The sequence below is a fragment of the Poromitra crassiceps genome (assembly GCF_964638095.1).
Source record: "Poromitra crassiceps genome assembly, chromosome: 17".
Taxonomy (NCBI): domain Eukaryota; kingdom Metazoa; phylum Chordata; class Actinopteri; order Beryciformes; family Melamphaidae; genus Poromitra; species Poromitra crassiceps.
Genome location: NC_139635.1, coordinates 37,209,630 through 37,231,879, shown reverse-complemented (window position 1 = coordinate 37,231,879; position 22,250 = coordinate 37,209,630). Strand labels below are relative to the sequence as shown.

Genomic DNA, 22,250 nt, shown 5'->3' with positions numbered 1-22,250 from the left:
TTGATACCAAGTAATGTAATAAGTCAAGTAATAGTATTTCAATCATGAGAGACCAGAGGGTAGAATTAACAAGCAAGCTTTATTCAAGAATGGCATGGCGATAAGATATATGGCATGAAACGGCATGGCAACTAATTCTATGGCATGGCAGCATGGCAACTAGTTATTTGGCGTAATGACTGCGTGGTAAGATGCCTCTCTTCTTGAGGTGAGAGAGGAGGGCATCTGCTCAGACTAGGATAGAGAATCCCCCCCCCCCCCCCGTAGGGGATTCTTCAGGAGTCAAGACATTGGTGGTGGACTGGGGAGGTGGGTGGGGCGAAACACAGCTACAGAGGATGGGATGCGATCAGCTCAGGTACAGCGACCATGGAGGAGAAGGATCAGGGAAAGAGGACGATGACACGCTGAGCATGGCTATAAGTACTGCCACGTCATAGCCTCGGCATTGACGACATTACCGGCGTCATATTGGCAAGTTGAGGGGCTGATTGGCTGTTGAGGATGGGGTGATGAGACACACGTCACAGCAGACGTCACACTAGGATTACACTAGTCTTTAGGCTAGGAGCGGACACCTATTGTGATATGGTCTTCATCTTGAAACTAGGTCGAGACCACCATTACTTAATAATCATTAGTGGTAATCATAAGTGGTAACACTTTCAGATAATAGATTATTCGTCTTTTTGATATACTGAATGACAGACGTCCAATAACATATTTTATCCAAAGTGGATTTAAGGATTTTGGAAAAGCCTTCTGGTATATGTACGTCTTAAGTGAAGTGTCACCACTCATCTCAGTCACGCTGTCATCATGTTTATGACAATAATGGAATACAACCTGTAAAATACAATGTAGCACACTGCTATACAATACGATACGCAGAATATACTCTTTTCTTAACCTCTTTTGACAAAGTTTACATTTGCGTTACCAAGTAAATGACACACTGACAATCATATAGTACGAAGAACCACAACAAAAGAGAATATCATGCAACTGTACACTCGCTGCATGCATAAAACAACATTATTCCCATTCATAAACCACTGGACTGTCAAGTGTTAGTTAGTCCACCGGGCTCCTCTGGTTTAACTGGTGACACTCAGTGGATGTTTGAACTTTTTTTTTGTGGTAAAAGTTGAAATATCTTATTCTACTATCAATGGTCTGAGAGTGCTCAAAACATGCTGAGCTCTCAGCACTGTTGTGTTCCTTTTCCACTTAAATCAATCAGACATTGAAGAGCATGGTGTGCTGCAGCCCTGGGTCAACTACTGTTGCTTCACCAGCTAAGCTGTGAGCTGGCAGCGAGAGAGAGACGACATATCACTCCCTTATTTTAGGTCATTTGTCCTTGCATTTTCATTATGTTCTTTGCAGATGTTCATTATTTGCGCAAAATAATAATAATAATAATAATAATAATAATAATAATAATAATAATAATAATAATAATAATAATTAACACGTGTCCACAAGTTAATAACACATTTTTAAATCATGTTTGATTTATCACGTATTTAGCAAGTATATAATATAACTACCATAATTTCACTCACTTGCCATAATTAGTTGAATTGACTTGATTGCATTGCTTATTTTGTTGAATGGGGCTTCAGATTTAGGTTTCATTGATTTGCTGATTACATGTTAATTGAGGTAAAACAATGGATGTCGTGCACAACACTTTGTTACTGCAAAACACAGTTTCCCCTCCAGGGCGACGACTGACAGGCTTTGTAAAACTGGGTCTTTTTGGACTGGAAATGACAGAACGTTCCCGGTGGACCAACACACACTGCCTTACGTTTCCGCTCTGAGCTCATGCTTGGCTTCATTATAACAGGTCACTTAGCACAACATGAAAGCCATTATACCACAGAAAAGAGATTTGGAGCATGCACAGCACTTCTCAATGACACCAATTCATAAAATCGACATGAAAAATGAACCAGTTTGTTGGAACGGTTTCAGTTTTGATTCAATATAAAACATCACTAACATTGCGAGGCAGCTGGATTCACACGAGATCACGATGACACAAACACGACAAATCCATCTTGCCACGCTGCCATCTCTATTGGTTTGAATCTGAACCACCAGTGGTAGCCAGAGGTGGGACCAAGTCATGTGACTCGAGTCCACACCTCTGGTGGTATCTACAAGCAGGCAGCTACAGGCGGGCTTTGGTATGACAACAGCGAGCCTGTGATAGACGTGATCGACAGATGGTTCATCCAATCACGTGCCAGGTATTTTTTGAAAGTGCCTACGCTTTGAAACGGTTTCCCGGCGACTCGTTCCCCGATGGTAATGTGAAAACAAACCATCTGGCAGCGTCGGCTTAAAACAACACTGCTTTTACCATTATGCACTTTTGTGCAAGAACTGGGTCCAAATGTTTGCAAATCATTCTCAGCATATTGCTTTGAACTTGCTTCGGGGAGCAGATGGGTGGGTTTTGCCATAATTATTGGACCACAAAATGAGTCACATGAAAGTATTTGAAAGTCACTTCAGTGACGCGTCTCTCAGCCAGGTGCCATCGAGGCCTGAGATCCTGCAGGTCTTTACTCCATCAGAGATGAATGGACTATAGAGATAGCTCATTCCAGGCTCCACCAATAGGATGAAATGGTACTCTTCCGGTCTCCTAAATGAGCGTGGTCATCAGCTTGTGATTGGCTGTCTGTCAATGTTATGAACCTTCATTGGCTAGACCAGGCTCCTAAGGGGGCGTGGCAGTGGTGAAACAAATGCAGGAAGTGACTGGAAGTTGAACTGTCTCTATAGTCCAATGTCTCTGACTCCAACCAAACACTACAGCAGCTGACTTCAATAATGAGCTCCTCCTCTCTGGTGGAACGTGCGTTGATGAAATCCTCTTTTTGTTTTTGTTGTTTCGTGTGCGTCACAAATGTCTTTCAGGAGTGCGCCCCCCCTGTGGATCTGTCAGGTGGTTACAGGACTGTGGTCTCTGACTGCAGGATGGACTGGGTCCGGGAGCTGCGATGGAACTGCACATTATTCTCACATCCACTCTTGGAGGCCAAAGTGCTGCTGAAGTGATCTCTGCTCAAATGGCAGTTGAGACATACGCTCCGCCATTTTCTCTTGAGCTCGCCTTGAACCTGCAGCAAAGAGGCAAAATGTTAATTGTCAAAAGTTACAAACAGACTGTTTGGGGTGTCTGGGTAGTGTAGAGGTAAAAGCACAGGTAGTTAGGGCAGTCATTAGGTAATTAGGGCAATTCATCTGCCCTAAATACCTAATTAAGAAATCCGGCTCTGTTAGGTCATCCCATAGGGGGTGCTCTTTACACTTCCTGAAAGATTCAGCCCGATCGCATGTAACATGGCATAGCTGTGGCTGAACACAATTCTGTTCACACACACACACACACACACACACACACACACACACACACACACACACACACACACACACACACACACACACACACACACACACACACACACACACACACACACACACACACACACACACACACACACACACACACACACACACACTTTTATTATAGGATGATGTTACTATGTTTAATTGAAAGCACTCTATAAACTGTTTTGAAATGACTGCTGTTGATATTTTAATATAGTTAGCCTACTTATTTTTGCCTCCTGAAAATCAAATACTATAAAAGCAATTATATCTTCTGCAAGCTCTCCGTGACTACCATGGATGTTAAATGGAACGGAATGAGTTTAATTTCACATTCACATTGTTAATATTATTATGATTTCATATTAAAATGACAGCTTACCTCGCTGTTTAAGAAACAATACAAAATGGCCACCACCAGACCCTGTAAAACAAAATGAAACACATAATAAGGAGAAAACACTCCAAAGATCAGGAGCAAGTCAACATTTAAATCTCAAACGTACAACTGGAAGACATCAGAAATTCGTACAGGGAAGGTACCAAAGGTGTTTTTTTAGGGTGACAATGATGGTGACATATTGACAACTTAAATATACATTACACTAAGAATAGTCTTATTGACTAAGACGTATCATTCTATGCAGGGTTATAGTGCAAGACGATACACAGTGTACGTACATATTGTATCTACTCATAAATAATCCAAAAAGGTCTCATACCTGAAAGGATCCGATGGCCAGGTCAAAGAAGATCTTGTAATCTTCTGCTATGGATTCACTGAGGGAAACGAAGACCACGTAGTGGATCCCAAACAGAGGGATCAGCAGGAGCGTGGATTTGGCCAACCTCCTGGGAGGAAACAACAAGAATGAAGAGATGTATTTTATTTTGCAGCACTTCGGAAGAAGTTTTACAAACGAAACGTACACAATGTAACGTCTATGACAAAGAGTGTAAATGAAAGTGCATTTGGATGGTTGAACTACAAAGTGTGTGTCCATGGATGGAGTAATAAGTAAGAATTATTGCACCAGAGCACACAATGACCACCAAACATGACCATGATTGACCCTGTGGGGTTTGACAGGGTTGTTGATCAATACCAATGGCTCATTGTTCACCAGCTGCTGACATTTCTGTCCTTTAGGACTCACTTTCTGCTCCATATTCTTTCCTTTTTCTTTTTGGCCCCTAATCATTTTCGAATGCTCCATCTTTGGGAGCGAAATGCAACACTGTGGCCTAGGAGGCTAGGACTTGTACGTACGTACTAGAGGTCATCACGGGTCCAAAATCACGGACCCGGACCCTAATGGACACGGGGAATTTGTGCCCGAACCCGTAATGGACCCGTCTATTATTAGAAATCTGAGACCCGGCCCCGTTCAGAACCGATAAATGTCGGACCCGGACTCCGGTGTCGACTAGTGGTGTCGACGTCAAAGTTGCTTGTTAACTGCTACAAGTTGTATATCAAATGAAACTTTGTGCATCTTTATTAACTAACGTTATAGCATTGTCCCCTGGTTGATGCTGCCTAACGCTAGTTAGATAGTACAGTGGCAGTCTCTATGCTACCGCCGTTTCTTCGCCCAAAAACACACACAACAGCGCTAGAAACAATCACATACATGTTGTGACTTGTGTACTCACCATGCGATCATCGAATAATAATCCAAAAGTACGGGAAACAGTCATCTTCAATTAAATCCATAGCGAGAGGAGCCAGCAAGAGGGTTACCTCTCTGCAACGAAAATCACTTCCTCGTTTGCCTGAGGCGCATGTGTGCGCATGTGTATGCATGTGGTCGCATGCGCCTCATGTAAACGAGGAAGTAATTTTCATTGCAGATGGGAACGCTCTTTGCTAGTTATTTTTTCTATGGATTTACTTGCAGTTTGTGACAACAAGCCTCACGTGTGCTGTTTTGATGCGTTTCTCTCGTGATCAGCGCTGATCACGGGTCTTCTCGGATCCACTCGGATATTACACGCCCTCGGCTCGCACAGACTCGGGAGGGGAGGGGGGATGGAAAAAAAACAGCCACTCGCCGGGTCCACTTGGGTCTTATTGGACCGGCATTTCACTGTCAGAGCCCCGAGACCCGTGACAATCGCTACCGGAACCGACCCAGACCCGGCCCGGTCCGGGTCGTATCCTCAGGTATTCGGGGGGTCGGGCATACCCGAAGACCTCTAGTATGTACATATGTATGTATCTATCCATTAGAGTCCACTGATTGCAAAATTCTGGGCCGATACCGATGTTAAAAAAAGAAGGGAAAGCTGGTGCTTGGCAGAAATGGAGTAAAGCTTCCAGCCCACGTGGCTGAAATGATGTGTTTTGGCGGTGGTTCACCGAGGACAGGGGACTTTCGGAAAACACTTGAGACACAAAAATGCTGTTTTCAAATGCACCTACATTAGTGTGCGCAAAGCCTCAGTAAGAGATCAGCAGTACCTGTGTGTGTGTGTGTGTGTGTGTGTGTGTGTGTGTGTGTGTGTGTGTGTGTGTATATATTATATATATATATATATATAAATTGAAGAAAATAACCACCGCACACTTAAATTGACTTACTGAGATTTATTCAGTGAACGGTTCACTGAATAAATCTCGCAATTTAAGTGTGCGGTGGTTATTTTCTTCAATTTATGTTTCATGTCCCTGCAAACCGACCAGCACCTGATCACACTGGCTGTGCGTGGGGAATCCTTTTTGATATATATATATATATATATATATATATATATATATATATATATATATATATATATATATATATATTGAATAAGAAACAAAAAAACACTAGACTAAAAGTCCAGCGGACCGCACAAACTCCTCAGACTTAGACGGACTTTTCAACGTGGCATTTATTTGCAACAACAGATCACAGGTACAACGCGTTTCGCAGATGCTTCATCAGGTTCATCATTCATCAGGTTCATTCATGAATGAACCTGATGAATGTTGATCTGTTGTTGCAAATAAATGCCACGTTGAAAAGTCTGTCTAAGTCTGAGGAGTTTGTGCGGTCCGCTGGACTTTTAGTCTAGTGTTTTTTTGTTTCTTATTCAGTGTATCATTCTTGCTGTGACCAGCACCTGCTTTGGATGTGGGTTAGTGAGGTTTGAGTGCTCTACTATTGAGAGATATATATATATATATATATATATATATATATATATATATATATATATATATATATATAATATATAAAATGTATATAAGATAATTTAAAAAAGCAGTACTTACCTGTACTGTGACTGGTCGTTGCCACCCACATCAGGACACCTCAGCTTCTGAACCAAGATCCGTATGATGCTGATGAACAGCATGAAGTTCACCTGGGAGGCGGGGAGGAAATAATAGTATCCTATAATAGGAATGCAAAGTGAGTCTGTGTGTGTGTGTGTGTGTGTGTGTGCGTGCATGGGTGTTACTGTGTGCGTGTGTAACGGCGTTGTGTAGGTGGTACTTGCAGCAACCCATGTTAAGGGCTTGTCCAGGGGTGGATTCGAACTGCCGACCCTCAGCTTGGGAGTCCAACATGTTAACCGCAACACCAAGAGAGCTAGCTCCCTTGGCGGAGCTGGTTAACATGCCTTTATACCTGGGGAGTGAGTTTAACCAATCCACTCGCTACCACTCGGGACTCACGAGGAATCCGTGCTGATTCAACTCGGTTACACGTGTATATGCGTAGATAGTGTGGGGATAATGGTTTGGGCGGGTAAATCATGTTGTGTTGACTATATTGGATCGCATACTTGTGAATGAACAACTTAATGAGGTCAAATTGTGTTTGTCCGTATCTAACCTGTCCTGACCCTTACTCTCAGTCAATAAAAATAATTATAAAAAAAGAAAAGTTTTCGATAAATGTTGTGGGAACGGCACAGGCAGTGGGAGGTGTAGGTGGTGGTGATGTCTAGAAGCGAGGCCGCAATGATCTTTCCAGTGGTTTTTATGACCCTCTGCAGAGCTTGCTGTTCTGCTTTCGTGCAGTTGGTGAACCACACTGACATGGCACAGTGCTAGAAGTTCACTAGAAGCCAAAACTGAACTCATACAAAAATGAGTAAAAACAATCCTCGAACGAGGAAGTAGAGCAGATGCTGAAGCTGCGCCCCAGAGACAGCCATAAAAATAACGCTGTTGTTTTTCACACTAGATCCTGATTTTGGATACTGTAGATAGAGAGCTGGTTGAAAAGTGTCAAGGTCAAGGTCAACTTTATTGTCAATTCTGCTGTATATGCACGACATACAGAGGATTGAAATTTAGTTTCTCTCCACGGTGCAGTAAACCTATACAAACACACAATATAAAGGATATCAATCTAAAAGTAGGCTACGTATAAATATAAAATACCTATCCACCTTATTTCTAGCTGCCATGATGCCTTATGGTTGCTTATATATAATATATATATATATATATATATATATATATATATATATATATATATATATATATATATATATATATATATATATATATATATCACTCAGCAGGAAGGTGTGAATACACTCAACCTGATATTTGCCTATCTCACACCTGTGAAACTAATGTGCTGAGACATGGGGGTATTACACCTGGTGTCACGCCGCTGCAAATGACCAATTAGCAATAACAATTTCCCAGGAATTGAGGAAAGAATGCTTCTCACTATCTTAAATGGGTTTTTTAAATGGTGTCAAGGTCCAAATGGTCATCAAACTCATTCAACCCATCAATCAAGGTGTAAACTTTCACTTCCAATAAGGAAAAGAACATCTTTACCGTTTTAACTACAGTATGTGATCTGTGAACCTTACAGTTTACATGCTATGGGAAACCATAACTTACCATAATGGAAAATCCTATTGGTCCATTGATCACCCAGTTGGGTATGGGGTTGTCATTCCTCTCCCAGCATCTGAGGGAGTAGGGAAAACCAGTATGCTATGTAAGCATTACAGAATACAGTATGTCTTTATATAACCCTCATTAGGTTGCATGTCCTGCACTTTCCAGTTTTTTATTTTGTGTTGTGAGCTGTGTAACAGCAGCGACCACATATGCGAATTTCTGAAATGCAGGGTGGCAGGGGCAGCCCACCGTACTCTGCCTCTGCCACCCTGCATTTCAGTTAGTTCATTTAGTTGGTGACAGTGCATTTTGATACTTTCACCATGTTTAGATAGACCAGAGGTGCCCACATTTTCCCCCTATCCCTATGAAAGGCCAAGGGCTCATACTGTATCAGTGGGGATTCAGCTGTGTCTCAAACGTCAGCCTGTCACTCAAACGTGAAGGATTTTGTTTTCACCTCGTTGCGTGCTGCGTGGTTTTTTCTGAAAAACTGTGGCGGAGAATGAGTTAAGAGACACTCTAGAGTAGAGTGTTCCTCGCATGCCAGAAGTTCCGAGTTCGATTCCCCAGCTACGGGGGACTAACACAACGCGGGTTACACTTACACATACTTGTTTCTATATCGATGCAAAGACAAAGCAAAGGAAGAAGGAAGAGGCTGAAGCTGCTGACATCACTCACCCCGTGTCCTCCAGGTAAATCCTGGTTATCACCCAGGCAAACACAAAGACTGTGGGACATCCTGCACACAGGGAGGAGGGGGGACACACTGAGACAACAGGGTCAACACTCAAGGTGCTATTATGCTCACCCTGCCGTGAAGGGCGCGGGGGTGGAGCGAGGGCCGGGCGCGTCAAATGAAGTAAATTTGTTGGGCGTGGTTATTCACTGCCTCCGTCGGGCGCTCGCCGTGTGCCTGATTTTTTTTCTCACAGCGCGAGCAACGCACGGCTTCTCTCCAAACATGGCCGCTTTCAAGCCACTGAGCCCTGAACACTGAGCTGTGTTTTCGCCACATTTCTTGACCCATGTGGTAGGCTATAAACTTTGATTTGCAACTGTTCGTTTTAGTCATTTCACCAAGTAAATGTGTTGTGTTGAGAGCATTATTGAGAGAGATTAAAAGCAGCACAGAGTAGACAATCAGGGCTGAGAAGTAAAACGGCTTTCAGTAAAAACAAGTTTGGTGATTCCTTCATGTGCTGATGTGCGGTCGTTTGAGAGTGAACGCGCACTCAGTACTGCACATAATAGCGTTTCATTGCGACTTTTCACGGGCTGTTCTCACTATTACCATTGTACAATACATGCAGATCACTTTCTGAGTATAATAGCATCTGCCCCAGCACGAGGTCTGCACGGTACACTCCCGGAGACTCGCGGAGCTCCACCCCCACGGAGCTTGCTTGAGTATAAGAGCACCTTCACTGACATCACTGACATTCTTTTACCACGTGGGTAGATGACTCCTCTTCCCTTCACAATGAGGATAAGTTGGTTCTGTGTAGACTAGAGCAAGTCACCAACACTGCCAGGGTTGATGTGGCTCAGGAGGTAGAGTGCGTCGTTCGATCCCCGGCTCCTCCAGTCCGCATGTCGAAGTGTCCTTGGGCAAGACACTGAACCCCAAATTGCTCCCGATGGCTGTGCCAGCACCCTGCGTGGCAGCTGGCCGCCTTCGGTGTGTGAATGGGTGAATGTATGCGCTTTGGATAAAAGCGCTATTTAAATGCAGTCCATTTACCATTTGATAAAGAGCTATATTTCTAGATTGTTTCACTTATCAAGCAATATTTTGGTAGCCTGACATCGCCAGACCAATTTGCAAAAATGTGAATGAGTCTGGAATCACTCAGTTCAATTTCTATTTCCAGGGGGCGTTACCAACGGGCGCATTTCAAAATGCCTCAACCAATCAGAGCAACGAAACATGTGACGCAGCGCAGAGCGACTGAAACTAAATTTACTGATCAGCTGGATCAACCGCCATGAGATCAGCTGTTACAGCGAGCTGGACATTATCGTGAAATAAACCCTGACAGGGTGATGCAGGACCCTGACGTGAACCGTCCAATTTACCGGACGTCTTTCTGTGGATTGATATGACGGGACATGGTCCTCCAGAGAACCACCATCAGAACAGCGTTACTAGCAACGGTCTGCTAGCAGCGGTTTGCTATACAGAAATAACAGACCAATCAAACGAGGCGCATCTGCCAGAGCAAATCAAATGTGAGCTCGCAGATTCGTCAGGTGCCCAGGCTAATGTTTTGGTCCAAACTGATCTGCCCCATCGTCACCCATTATGTGCAATTCCTGTGAATATCTTTTGTTCATGTACTAACGACCCCACATTAACTCCTTCTTGCAACAATCCAATTATCTTTAGTACTGAATAATAAAAATGAAATAATAATGAAAACATATAAAACAAATAACCACACTATCGATATTGAGGTATTCAGTGTAAAATATTGTGATATTTGATTTTGTCAATATCGCCCAGCCCTACTTTGAAGTTTAGAGAGAGAAACGCCTGGGACACAGGGTCACAGAGGTCACGTGACACAGGGTCACAGAGGTCACGTGACGTGAGTTGCGCCTGTGCGTGGTGGAACCTGTTGTTTCTCATTTTGGGCACCCATGTTAGCAGGTTAAAGCAGCCACAAGCCCGCGTGAGCTCTGCTGCGGCTCATCTAGAGCGCTGGTTCTCAAACGTTTTCACGTCAAGGACCCCTAAACTGACACAAACTGAACCATGGACCCCCATTTGATAAGATAAGATTTTGTCCCACGTTCCACTATCTGATAAGATTTTTGCTTTTAGATGTTTTATTACAGAAAGTGTATGAAACCGATGACCAAAATATTAAGACATTCTGTCATTGTGTTACTTGTGGATGGAATACATTATTCTCCTTTTTACTGGGGCCCCCGTGGAACGCTCTGAATGACCCCTGAAGGTCCCCAGAGCCCACTTTGAGAACCACTGATCTAGAGATTTGGGGTCCTGCCTGCTTTTATGGCGAGTGGTTCCCAGCAAAAAGAGACAGCAGTGGCTCTGCTGCGTCTCAGCCTCTGCTCTGCTGCGTCTCAGCCTCTGCTCGGTTAACAGCCATGCAGCGATGTGAGTCCCAGGCATTATAGATCAACACTACCAGCTGAGCTGAACAAGAGACTTTCAAAAGTCTAGTATCTGGCAGAGGTGGCAGGGATCGAACAGAGCTGAGAATGGGCAATGACACCAGGTTAATTTGATTTGTTAAACCCATCAGTCGATTCTTGTTCATTCCAAAGGCTTTTGTAAATCTTCGAATTAAATTAAAAATAATTCAAACCAGAGTGAATGTGGTTTTGAGGTGACGGCAGGAGTCCTACCCCAGCCTATGAGCAGGTAGACGATGAAGTGTCGGTTCTCGGAGAAGATGGCGATGAGCAGGGTGTGAAGGTACAGACCCTCCACCAGCAGCCAGAAGAAGTTGGCCATGATGAAGTAGTGGAAGAACACCAGACTGGCCTTGCACCCCATCTGAAAACAGGAGAGACAGGGGCTGTGACCAGAGAGACAGGGGGCTGTGACCAGAGAGACAGGGGCTGTGACCAGAGAGACAGGGGGCTGTGACCAGAGAGACAGGGGCTGTGACCAGAGAGACAGGGGCTGTGACCAGAGAGACAGGGGCTGTGACCAGAGAGACAGGGGCTGTGACCAGAGAGACAGGGGCTGTGACCAGAGAGACAGGGACTGTGACCAGAGAGACAGGGGCTGTGACCAGAGAGACAGGGGCTGTGACCAGAGAGACAGGGACTGTGACCAGAGAGACAGGGGCTGTGACCAGAGAGACAGGGGCTGTGACCAGAGAGACAGGGACTGTGACCAGAGAGACAGGGGCTGTGACCAGAGAGACAGGGGCTGTGACCAGAGAGACAGGGGCTGTGACCAGAGAGACAGGGGCTGTGACCAGAGAGACAGGGGCTGTGACCAGAGAGACAGGGACTGTGACCAGAGGGACAGGGGCTGTGACCAGAGGGACAGGGGCTGTGACCAGAGGGACAGGGGCTGTGACCAGAGGGACAGGGGCTGTGACCAGAGAGACAGGGGCTGTGACCAGAGGGACAGGGGCTGTGACCAGAGGGACAGGGGCTGTGACCAGAATGACAGGGACTGTGACCAGAGAGACGGGGGCTGTGACCAGAGGGACAGGGGCTGTGACCGAGAGACAGGGGCTTTGACCAGAGGGACAGGGGCTGTGACCAGAGGGACAGGGACTGTGACCAGAGAGACAGGGACTGTGACCAGAGGGACAGGGGCTGTGACCAGAGAGACGGGGGCTGTGACCAGAGAGACAGGGACTGTGACCAGAGGGACAGGGGCTGTGACCGAGAGACAGGGGCTGTGACCAGAGAGACAGGGGCTGTGACCAGAGAGACAGGGGCTGTGACCAGAGAGACAGGGGCTGTGACCAGAGGGACAGGGGCTGTGACCAGAGGGACAGGGGCTGTGACCAGAGGGACAGGGGCTGTGACCAGAGGGACAGGGGCTGTGACCAGAGAGACAGGGACTGTGACCAGAGAGACAGGGACTGTGACCAGAGGGACAGGGGCTGTGACCGAGAGACAGGGGCTGTGACCAGAGAGACAGGGGCTGTGACCAGAGAGACAGGGGCTGTGACCAGAGAGACAGGGGCTGTGACCAGAGGGACAGGGGCTGTGACCAGAGGGACAGGGGCTGTGACCAGAGGGACAGGGGCTGTGACCAGAGGGACAGGGGCTGTGACCAGAGGGACAGGGGCTGTGACCAGAGAGACAGGGACTGTGACCAGAGAGACAGGGGCTGTGACCAGAGGGACAGGGGCTGTGACCAGAGAGACAGGGGCTGTGACCAGAGGGACAGGGGCTGTGACCAGAGAGACAGGGGCTGTGACCAGAGAGACAGGGGCTGTGACCAGAGAGACAGGGGCTGTGACCAGAGAGACAGGGGCTGTGACCAGAGGGACAGGGGCTGTGACCAGAGGGACAGGTGCTGTGACCAGAGGGACAGGTGCTGTGACCAGAGGGACAGGTGCTGTGACCAGAGAGACAGGGGCTGTGACCAGAGGGACAGGTGCTGTGACCAGAGGGACAGGGGCTGTGACCAGAGAGACAGGGGATGTGAGCTCACCAGTGAGGGCTGGTTGGAGCACTGCGTGTTTCGAGAGAAGAGGATGTCGTCTTTCACCAACACCGCCACAGCCCTCAGGATGAAGGAGAAGAAGAGGTTGAGGTGGATGTAGTTCCTGGTGCAGTGGAGCTTCCTGCCAAACACAGTGCACACAAATACACACACACACACACACACACACACACACACACACACACACACACACACACACACACCATTTTTCTTTCTTTCGTGCTTTAGAATGTGATTTGTTAAATCTCAACAACATCACAGCTCAAACTGAAACTTGTAGTTTGGTAGTTGTATGTAGTTTTTCTTTCAGGCCTCATGACAATACAAATTTGAAAAGCTGAGGGTGTGTAGACTTTTGATATGGACTGCATAGTATTCACCTTATGTTCCAACACAGGAGTCAGCCAGTTACTTCCTACAGCTGTGTTGACACTTCCTGTGACAGTACAGTACTAGTGAGCAGGTCAAACAAACTGTGTTTTGAACAGGAAGTCATAACACAATGGGAAGTAACTGGCTGACCCCTGTGTTGGTACATAAGGTGAATAGAGGCTCAGAGACAGTAGGGGGATGATGTAATTCACTGTTGTCATGGTAACAAGACTTTGGCATTTTTCTTACTTGCACTCAAAATGCACATGATAATTCAATGCATTGAACAAGTTTAATGAGCCATGGCCACTTAAAATACACTGCTGAGTTCAGGTAAGGTTTCACTGCCTCTGTCAAATTTGGATGGGCTGGCTTATACAGAGGCCTTTTGAGGTAATTAGGAAATAAGAAATAGTAACAGACTGTTGATATGAATAGATCGTGGGTGGGCAATTGTGTGTGTGTGTGTGTGTGTGTGTGTGTGTGTGTGTGTGTGTTAGCTGTGTGTGTGTGTGTGTGTGTGTGTGTGTGTGTGTGTGTGTGTGTGCGTGTGCGTGTGCGTGTGCGTGTGAGAGCTTCTCTGTTCATAGACCTAAAAAGACGCAAGGTCCCCCTGGCACGTGGGTCGGATCCTAACTTCCTGGGATTCAAGACGAAACCCAGCGGGAAGCTGGACAGTCGCTCCCCTGGCTTTGTCGTGTGGTCTGACTGGCCTGACCTGAATGACTTATGTGGCTGGTGTGAAGTTGCCCTGGAGTGGGTGGGGCCTAACTCAGAGGCAGTGAAGGTCTCTGAAGAGGTTATATCTGACCCCAGTATCTCTGTGAGAGCAACCGGGAATATCTGTGGAGTAGATCATCAACTCCCTCTGACGAATGCCCAGAGTCACCTCATGAGGGCGCAACAACAAAGACAACGACAACACTGGACTGAGTTAAAACTCCAAGGGAAACTTGTCTCCCTGCAGCAGATCACTCTGTTTCTCATGCACTGTTTAAAAGTGTCGCTCTAGATGAGAGCATTATCAGCTTCACTCTAAAAGCAAGACTGCAGGTTTTACCAACCAAGCTCAATCTTTCCATCTGGCTTCCTGACAGTCATGCTCCTCACTGTATAGATCATGGTCATGAACAGATAACTGAAACCATGGCTCACATTTTAAATGGTTGCCATGCATACACAATGCTTTACATATATAGGCATGACAGATTAGTGGATCTGATATCAAAAGATATCTCTTCTATTTTCGGGTCTTCAATATCGCTTTTTAAACATTCTATTGTGAAGCCGAGCTTGTTCAGTGATGATTCAGATGTGTTCTTGAATATTCCAGCTGTACATTCCTGATGTTGTTGTTGTCAATGAAAATCGTAGAGAGGTGTTTGTTCTAGAGGTTGGCTGTATCTTTGACCGCAGCCTAGAGGAGGCCTTTCTAACCAAGATGATGAAATAGCAACAGCTAGAACAGACCATTTCACAGCTGGGCTACAGGTGTAAACTTCTAGTTTTCATATTTGATAGCCTAGGTCATGTCCGATGTCAGATGGCTGGTCTCCCAAAGAGAAGGGCCAAGCAGTTAGCGAGATATTGTTCAATATCTACTATTATCGGCAGCCGCTCAATATGGAGGAGGCGCTGCTTTTTGTACCCATGAAGTGGATACTGACCGCTACCTTGCATTACAGTATAACTGTATATATCAACCTGCCATGTTATCATCCTGTGTGTTTCTTAATGTGTATGCATTATTGTGGTTGCTGTCTGGGCACTCATGTAACTGACTGACTCCCAGCATTTGACTGCACTATTACTGTTTATGTCCTTTACATACGTGCGTGCATGTGTGTGTGTGTGTGTGTGTGTGTGTGTGTGTGTGTGTGTGTGAGAGAGAGAGTGAGATAATAGCCCCTCATCAAAGTACTGCTGACTGACAGCGGAAGACAATTTAAACTGGGAATAGAGATATGCCTAATTGCCTATTATTCTATTGAAGCTAATTAAACAGTCAGACTCAGGTTGTGTAAGCGCATGAGACGCTGTCAGAAGTGACGATCTGACAGATACAAACCACAAGAAACAATAACTTTTCCCTAAAGTCTTGGATAGGCCTTTAATTAAAATTTAATTAACACAGCAGCCAGCTGAAGTGTGGCTGTAGCTGTTAAAGCTCTGCTTGCCAGACTTCCTCATTGTTTCCATTTGTACACATTTGCATAAAAAAGCCAACTCAATATTTGACTTGCATAATATATTTTATACAAAATGTAATCATTTTTGCTGTTTTTATCTGTCTCCCCCCCCCCCCCCCCTCCCATGATTGTTGAGCACTAAGGTTTCTATCAGCTAGAGAGAGACACTGATTTGCTGATGTAATATGATTGGTCGACACAACTCCCTACATCACAAAACGACCATGTTCCGATTGGCCTGTTTCAGCCACAGTTTTACACAACTTTAGCAAAACATCAAATAGCAGCATTTAATGTGCACACAACATTGTATAAATTCACATATTTGGTTCCTCGGTATTTTCATATGTTGGAGAAAAAATATTTGTGTGGTCCAGTTACCCCACAACACTGAAGTTTCATCTCATAACAGTATCCGAGTATTTTATCTCACCGGAACAGACAGAGGATGGCGCTCCCTGTGATGAGGGCGATCAAAGACAGACTGTGACCCAGAGTGTACAATGTCTGCACGACCATGTAGAAGACCAACTGGATGGGACAGAGAGAGAGGGAGAGAGTGAGAGAGAAGAAAGAAAGAAAGAAACAGAGAGAGGAAGAAAATTTGCCAAGGTTATACACCCACCCACCCACACGCACACACACACACACACACACACACACACACACACACACACACACACACACACACACACACACACACACACACACACACACACACACACACACACACACACACACACACACACACACACACATACAGATTCTATTCATATCTAGTCTGAGTTACTGTCTGTGTGTGTGTGTGTGTGTGTGTGTGTGTGTGTGTGTGTGTGTGTGTGTGTGTGTGTGTGTGTGTGTGTGTGTGTGTGTGTGTGTGTGTGTGTGTGTGTGTGTGTGTGTGTGTGTGGCCAACTGGCCATACATTTAATATAGCAGGAGGCTGGGAAGACCAAGCAGGGAGCTGACTCGTGCCTACTCTGTCAGACTTGACCTAATTTACTCCTCCCCCCCCAAGATTTTTTTTTACATTTTAAAGTAAAATGCATCAATTTGGTGCACTCTGAGGGGAAGATTAACAGGCTAGATCTATGAAGAACTACACACATCACTCAATACATGCCTTTTAGATACGACCTCCTCCAACTCATCAGAGCTCTGATATGAAAGCAGAGCCATATTGAAATCACGTTGGTTGTATTATTATTATCATTATTATTATTATTAGTGTGCTTTATTTTAAATTCAGCCATGTTCACTGCTTACTGTACCATGTTCACTTCCTCTCATCACCTAACCCTTTATACAGCAGCAGGGACGTGCAGAGAATGTTAGAGGGGCAGGGGCTGGCAAAAAAGTTTTAACGTTTTTAGCCAGATTTAGAGGAATATCTCAATTTAAATTAACATTTGGATGATACTTGTCACAGAAAAATAACTCCAGAAACTGAATAATATTAGTACAAAAGTTAAATTTGCTGTTACAATACTGTTATGATATCATTATTTAGTCTTAAGAAAAGCCAAACTCTGTGAGTGCTGCCTTCAGGGACGGCTTGGAAAGGTGATTTTCCATACAGAGCGCTATTAGAAATGCATTCAGAGGGCACTTTTTACAGACGAGAAAATCCGTGGCAATCTTTTGGAGTAGCCTATAGCTTATAATTAGCAACTCAATCAGGGGCGGACTGGGATCATAATTCAGGCCGGGCATTAGATACCAAGCAGGCCAGGCCCATACGGGCCGACGCGCGTGAAAAATTTGGCCCGTTTGAAGCCAAATTTGGGCCGTTTGAAGCCCAATTTGGGTCGTTTGAAGCCAGATTTGGGCCGTTTGAAGCCAGATTTGGGCCGTTTGAAGCCCAATTTGGGCCGAGTCCAATTTTAACCCTGAATAAAGTAATAAAACCACTAGTAAACCAGTAGGTGGTGCCTGGCCTGCTGTTCAGTGAGTGGCCTGACTGCGGGCACCAAAAAAAAAAAAAAAAATTGCAGGCCAGGCCAGGCCAGGCCACCGGGCATTTGCCCGACGTGCACGATTATGCAGTCCGCGCCTGAACTCAATTAACATTCTCAGCCATAATATGATGGCTGGTCAAACAGTAGCGTATTAAGCATGATTTTTTCAGTTTACCCACGATTTTTTCAGTTTAAAAAGTGGGGGGGAAAGAAACAAGGTTTTGAAAAGTGGGGGGGACATGTCCCCCCTGTCCCCAGTGGAAAATTTGCCCCTGACTCAACATGCTCAACAGTGATGACCTACAACTCAGAGAAATGGCCTGTGCCTCAGTCTTTCTACACCTGCAGCGCCGCAAGATACCACCCGCTGAGGAGAACGAGCCACAATTCCTGGGATTCAAAAGAAAAGAAAACGGAAAACTGGACATCAGAGCCGCAGGCTTTGGTGTGCGGTCAGACTGGATGGACCTTAATGACCTATGCCACTGCTCAGGATTGCAGCTGAGTTGGGCGACGCCTGACGGTACAACCGTGGCGCTCAACAACCGCATCATCAATCATCATAGATCTGCTTATTTCCACCCGGGCGATCTATGAACAGCACCATGAACTGACAAACAAATCCGCGAGTGCAGAGGCCGCACAACATTCAGCACTGGACCAGCCTGAGCCTGCAGGGAAAGCTGGCCCTTCTACCCTCTGCAGACCATCATGCACTGTCACATTCCATCTTCTCCAATAACAGCATAGGCGAGGACATCCTCGTCTTCACCATCAAGGCCCGCCTACAAGTCCTACCAACAAAATATAACCTGGCAACCTGGTATCCATCAACACATGACCCACACTGTATCCTACACCCAACCCCCCGCGACAAAGAGACAATAGCACATACATGTATCCTAAACGGCTGCAGCCAATACAAAGGACTTTACATAAGCAGGCACGACCGCCTGGTGGATCTGGTGTCAAACAGCATCAGACAATACAACACAAATGCACAAACACAGCACTGTCAAACTGCCCGCCGAGAATTGCATCCCCAACATATTTCGGGGCTGTTTTAACTTAGAAATCAGGTAGGTCACGTCTACCAGACAATGGGCTACATGCACAACTCCACTACTTCCTGAAATTAGTACAGCTTCTTTATTTCCTGTCATCACTATTGGATGAACTGATTAATGTCAGGTGTGCTGCAGTCACAACAATGATCAGGCACACCTGATTCATCAGTTCATCCAATAGTGTAGGACAGGAAATAAAGAAGCTGTACTAATTTCAGGAAGTAAAGAAGTTGTGCATGTAGCCTATTATATCACTTTGAAACAGTTACATTTCTGTGTAAATTATTACAAGTAGCTCCCGTGAGGTGGGGATGTTTTTTTTTGCTGCTCGGCGGGGGAACAAAACTCGGCAGAACACCTGGTGGACGGCGCAAGGCGGAATGCTATCGTCCGTGCCTTAAGGCACGCGCAAACAGTGCACAAAGCGCTATTTAGGGATAGCGCCTGTCGGAAGATAGAGGCCTAAGTGTCTGTTCTCATAATTTATTTACCAACCAATTAGGGAAGAAAAAATCCTAGTCTAATCACATCTAGTGTATTTGTTATTCCAAATTAAGTATGTATGGTGTGAGAATTTTATGTTTGTAAATAATTAATCGGGACATAGTGCTTGATTACTGTATGTAAGTTGGATAATTTGAGGGGATTGTATTTAGCTCCAAATTTACATAATTATTATACAATACACAATTTAATAGAAATTCAATGCCTCCAAACTTCTCAAAAACAACATTTGGAATTATACCCAAAATCCTGCTTTTATGCTGAATATAATTCCAGCTTGTTTTAAAGACAACATTACATGTGTTCAAAAATCATAATCAAAATGAAAAAAGCATAATAAGCCATCTTGGTCCTGAGCATATACCGGTAACACTTTCTTTTAATTATTATTATTATTATTCCTGTATACTCAAATGAGATTTTTTTTTATTAGCCTACATTGGAAACAGAAGTTACACTGACTACTAAGTCCAACAGTAAAAAAAAAAAAAAAAGAAGAGAGAGAAAAAAAGGGGCCATAGCCATACATCATGCCTCATTAATTCAGCTAAATTTAGTCTATCACAGCTACAGTATCAGATTCAGGTTTCTTACTGTATTCACAATATGAGCTCATCCAGATTATTATTGACAGGTTGTGACATTTACATGCACCATACGTGCACCACTAACTGTACTTTGTTTTCTAAAGCATAATATTTTCTTTTGTAAGCATCATGTTGAGTTATTGCCCCTTTTAAATTGTTGACTTTTTTTTATGAACTTAGTTTTGATTAAAACTATGTTGATCGTCTGTTTGGCTGCTGTACTATTGTGAGAATATTGTTCCTTTCCATTAGATTTATCAGATTGCGTTGTTGTTCAGCTTGGACTTTGATTTGATTTGCTAGACCACATTTCTCTCAACTTGGCCTATTGACTCAAACTGTCTATTGTAGGTGAGTGTAATAGTGTAGGCTCTGGCTCAAACGGACGGTTTGAGTTTCGAGGAAAGAAGCCGTTTAGTAAAATCACATCCTCATCTCCATAATATCAACATGGGACAAGAGTGAGGTGCCAATATCTGATCCCATACACATACACATTGCATGAGGCTTTGACTCTATTGAGGCCCTAAAATTCGTGTCCGTCTTCACTCGGACCAAAACTAAAAGAAACATAAAATAGTTTTTTTTTTAATATAGTTTTTTTTTGTCCAAGTGAAATGTTACATATTCCTGATTCTAAATATAGCTGAATCGCTTGGTTTGACAAAGTAAAACTATTTTTATAAGCATTTTATGAAATGTAGATGGAAAAATTAATGGTGGATGAGCCCGCTGCGTGGGCTCACGTGCTCAGCTCGGCTGCTGCGTGGCCTCGCCTGCTCAACTTCGCATCACATTACAATTGCTCAAGTGGAGTGCTCGAGTGACGTCACTCAGCACAGAATTGCTCAACTTCGGCCTCACCCGCAGCTCGGCTGCTGCATGGTCTCGCCTGCTCTATTGGCATGCGCAGCCCACAATTGCTCAACTTCGCATCATCAAGTGCTCGTGACATCACTGATGATGTCATAGACATTGAGACATCATCAGTGGGACAAAAATTGAAACAAAGAGACAGAGCCCACTTGCTCCGTTTTATATGTGATGATGATGATGATGATGATGATGATGATGATGATGATGATGATGATAGCATTATCATTACCAACTTGTGAGTCATGTTGTTTACACTCTTGCTTTCATTAGGTCACCCTGTCCCACTTGCCCTCGTGCCACAGTGAGAGCTGCAGAGGTTAAATCAAACATGGACCAGAACCGGCCCGTAGACCATCTCAATCTGGCCCGCAATGTCCTCAAAGTATAAGAAAGCGACCCCCCATCCCCCCAAAAAATTAAATAAAAGGCAGCATTATGTGAATAAATCTCAAGGCAGATGATTAAAATAAGTCTGTACTGGAGTACAGTACTGCTATTTATCTATTACATCTTTACAATTTACAGTCTGCCCTGAGTCTGTACTCCAACGTGTTTCATCAGTGACATGCACATCACACAATTGCCAAGATGTAGGCTAATTTAAAACGTGATGCTGCATGTAAGTGGATTGTTTTATGTAAGTAAATATTTTCATTGTAACCTCAGAGTACACCACATTGAGACATACAGCTGTAAAAGGAAACATTTTCTAACAGAACGTCGACTGACCTTCCAGGCTGGCAAATAGCCTATTGTAAAGCAATCTGCCATATCTTCCAAATCCATGTAATAGTTTAACATACTTAAGTATTATGTAGTCTCTCTCAAGCCAGAATGTCTCTTCTACATTCTGCAAATGCACCATAAACAGTCTATAATTCACGCCCAAAGAACATGGACAAAGGAAGTTGGGGAAATAAAAACGCTTCAGACCGGAAGAAGTTCGACCTGATCCAGGTGATTGTCCGCGTTACACCCTTCACCCTGGAGCAGAAGACACACTATGCCCTGATGCTGACAGACTGCGACAGGTTGGAGGTTGTAAGGACGGGTTTGGGAGGGGAGAGAGGTAGGAAAGGGTTTTATTTTGTCTGCTGTGTAAAATGTTTTACATAAATAACAATCTTCTAAATAAATAACAGTGTTGAAATTGGTTGAAGTTGGACTTATTGTAATTACATTGTTATTACAGAGAGAGTTAAAGTATTGAAAAAAGTATGGTTCAGGAACCTGGTATCAAAGTCAAGGGTATACC

The 22,250-nt window shown here is 44.5% G+C and overlaps 1 protein-coding gene across 1 annotated transcript in view; it reads right to left on the bottom strand.

Annotated features, from left to right (window-relative positions):
• Positions 1-2,969: 2,969 nt before the first annotated feature.
• The window catches only part of LOC310792164 (vasoactive intestinal polypeptide receptor 2-like), a gene marked incomplete at both ends in the record, with an annotated part of 70,029 nt that continues 50,748 nt past the window's right edge, over positions 2,970-22,250 (bottom strand). Inside the window, 9 exons of the mRNA XM_083653887.1 lie at positions 2,970-3,140; positions 3,794-3,835; positions 4,134-4,263; positions 6,671-6,762; positions 8,267-8,336; positions 8,954-9,014; positions 11,651-11,801; positions 13,431-13,563; positions 16,437-16,534. Coding sequence (XP_083510013.1) covers positions 2,970-3,140; positions 3,794-3,835; positions 4,134-4,263; positions 6,671-6,762; positions 8,267-8,336; positions 8,954-9,014; positions 11,651-11,801; positions 13,431-13,563; positions 16,437-16,534 — 948 coding nt within the window. The remainder of the gene's footprint in view (positions 3,141-3,793; positions 3,836-4,133; positions 4,264-6,670; positions 6,763-8,266; positions 8,337-8,953; positions 9,015-11,650; positions 11,802-13,430; positions 13,564-16,436; positions 16,535-22,250) is intronic.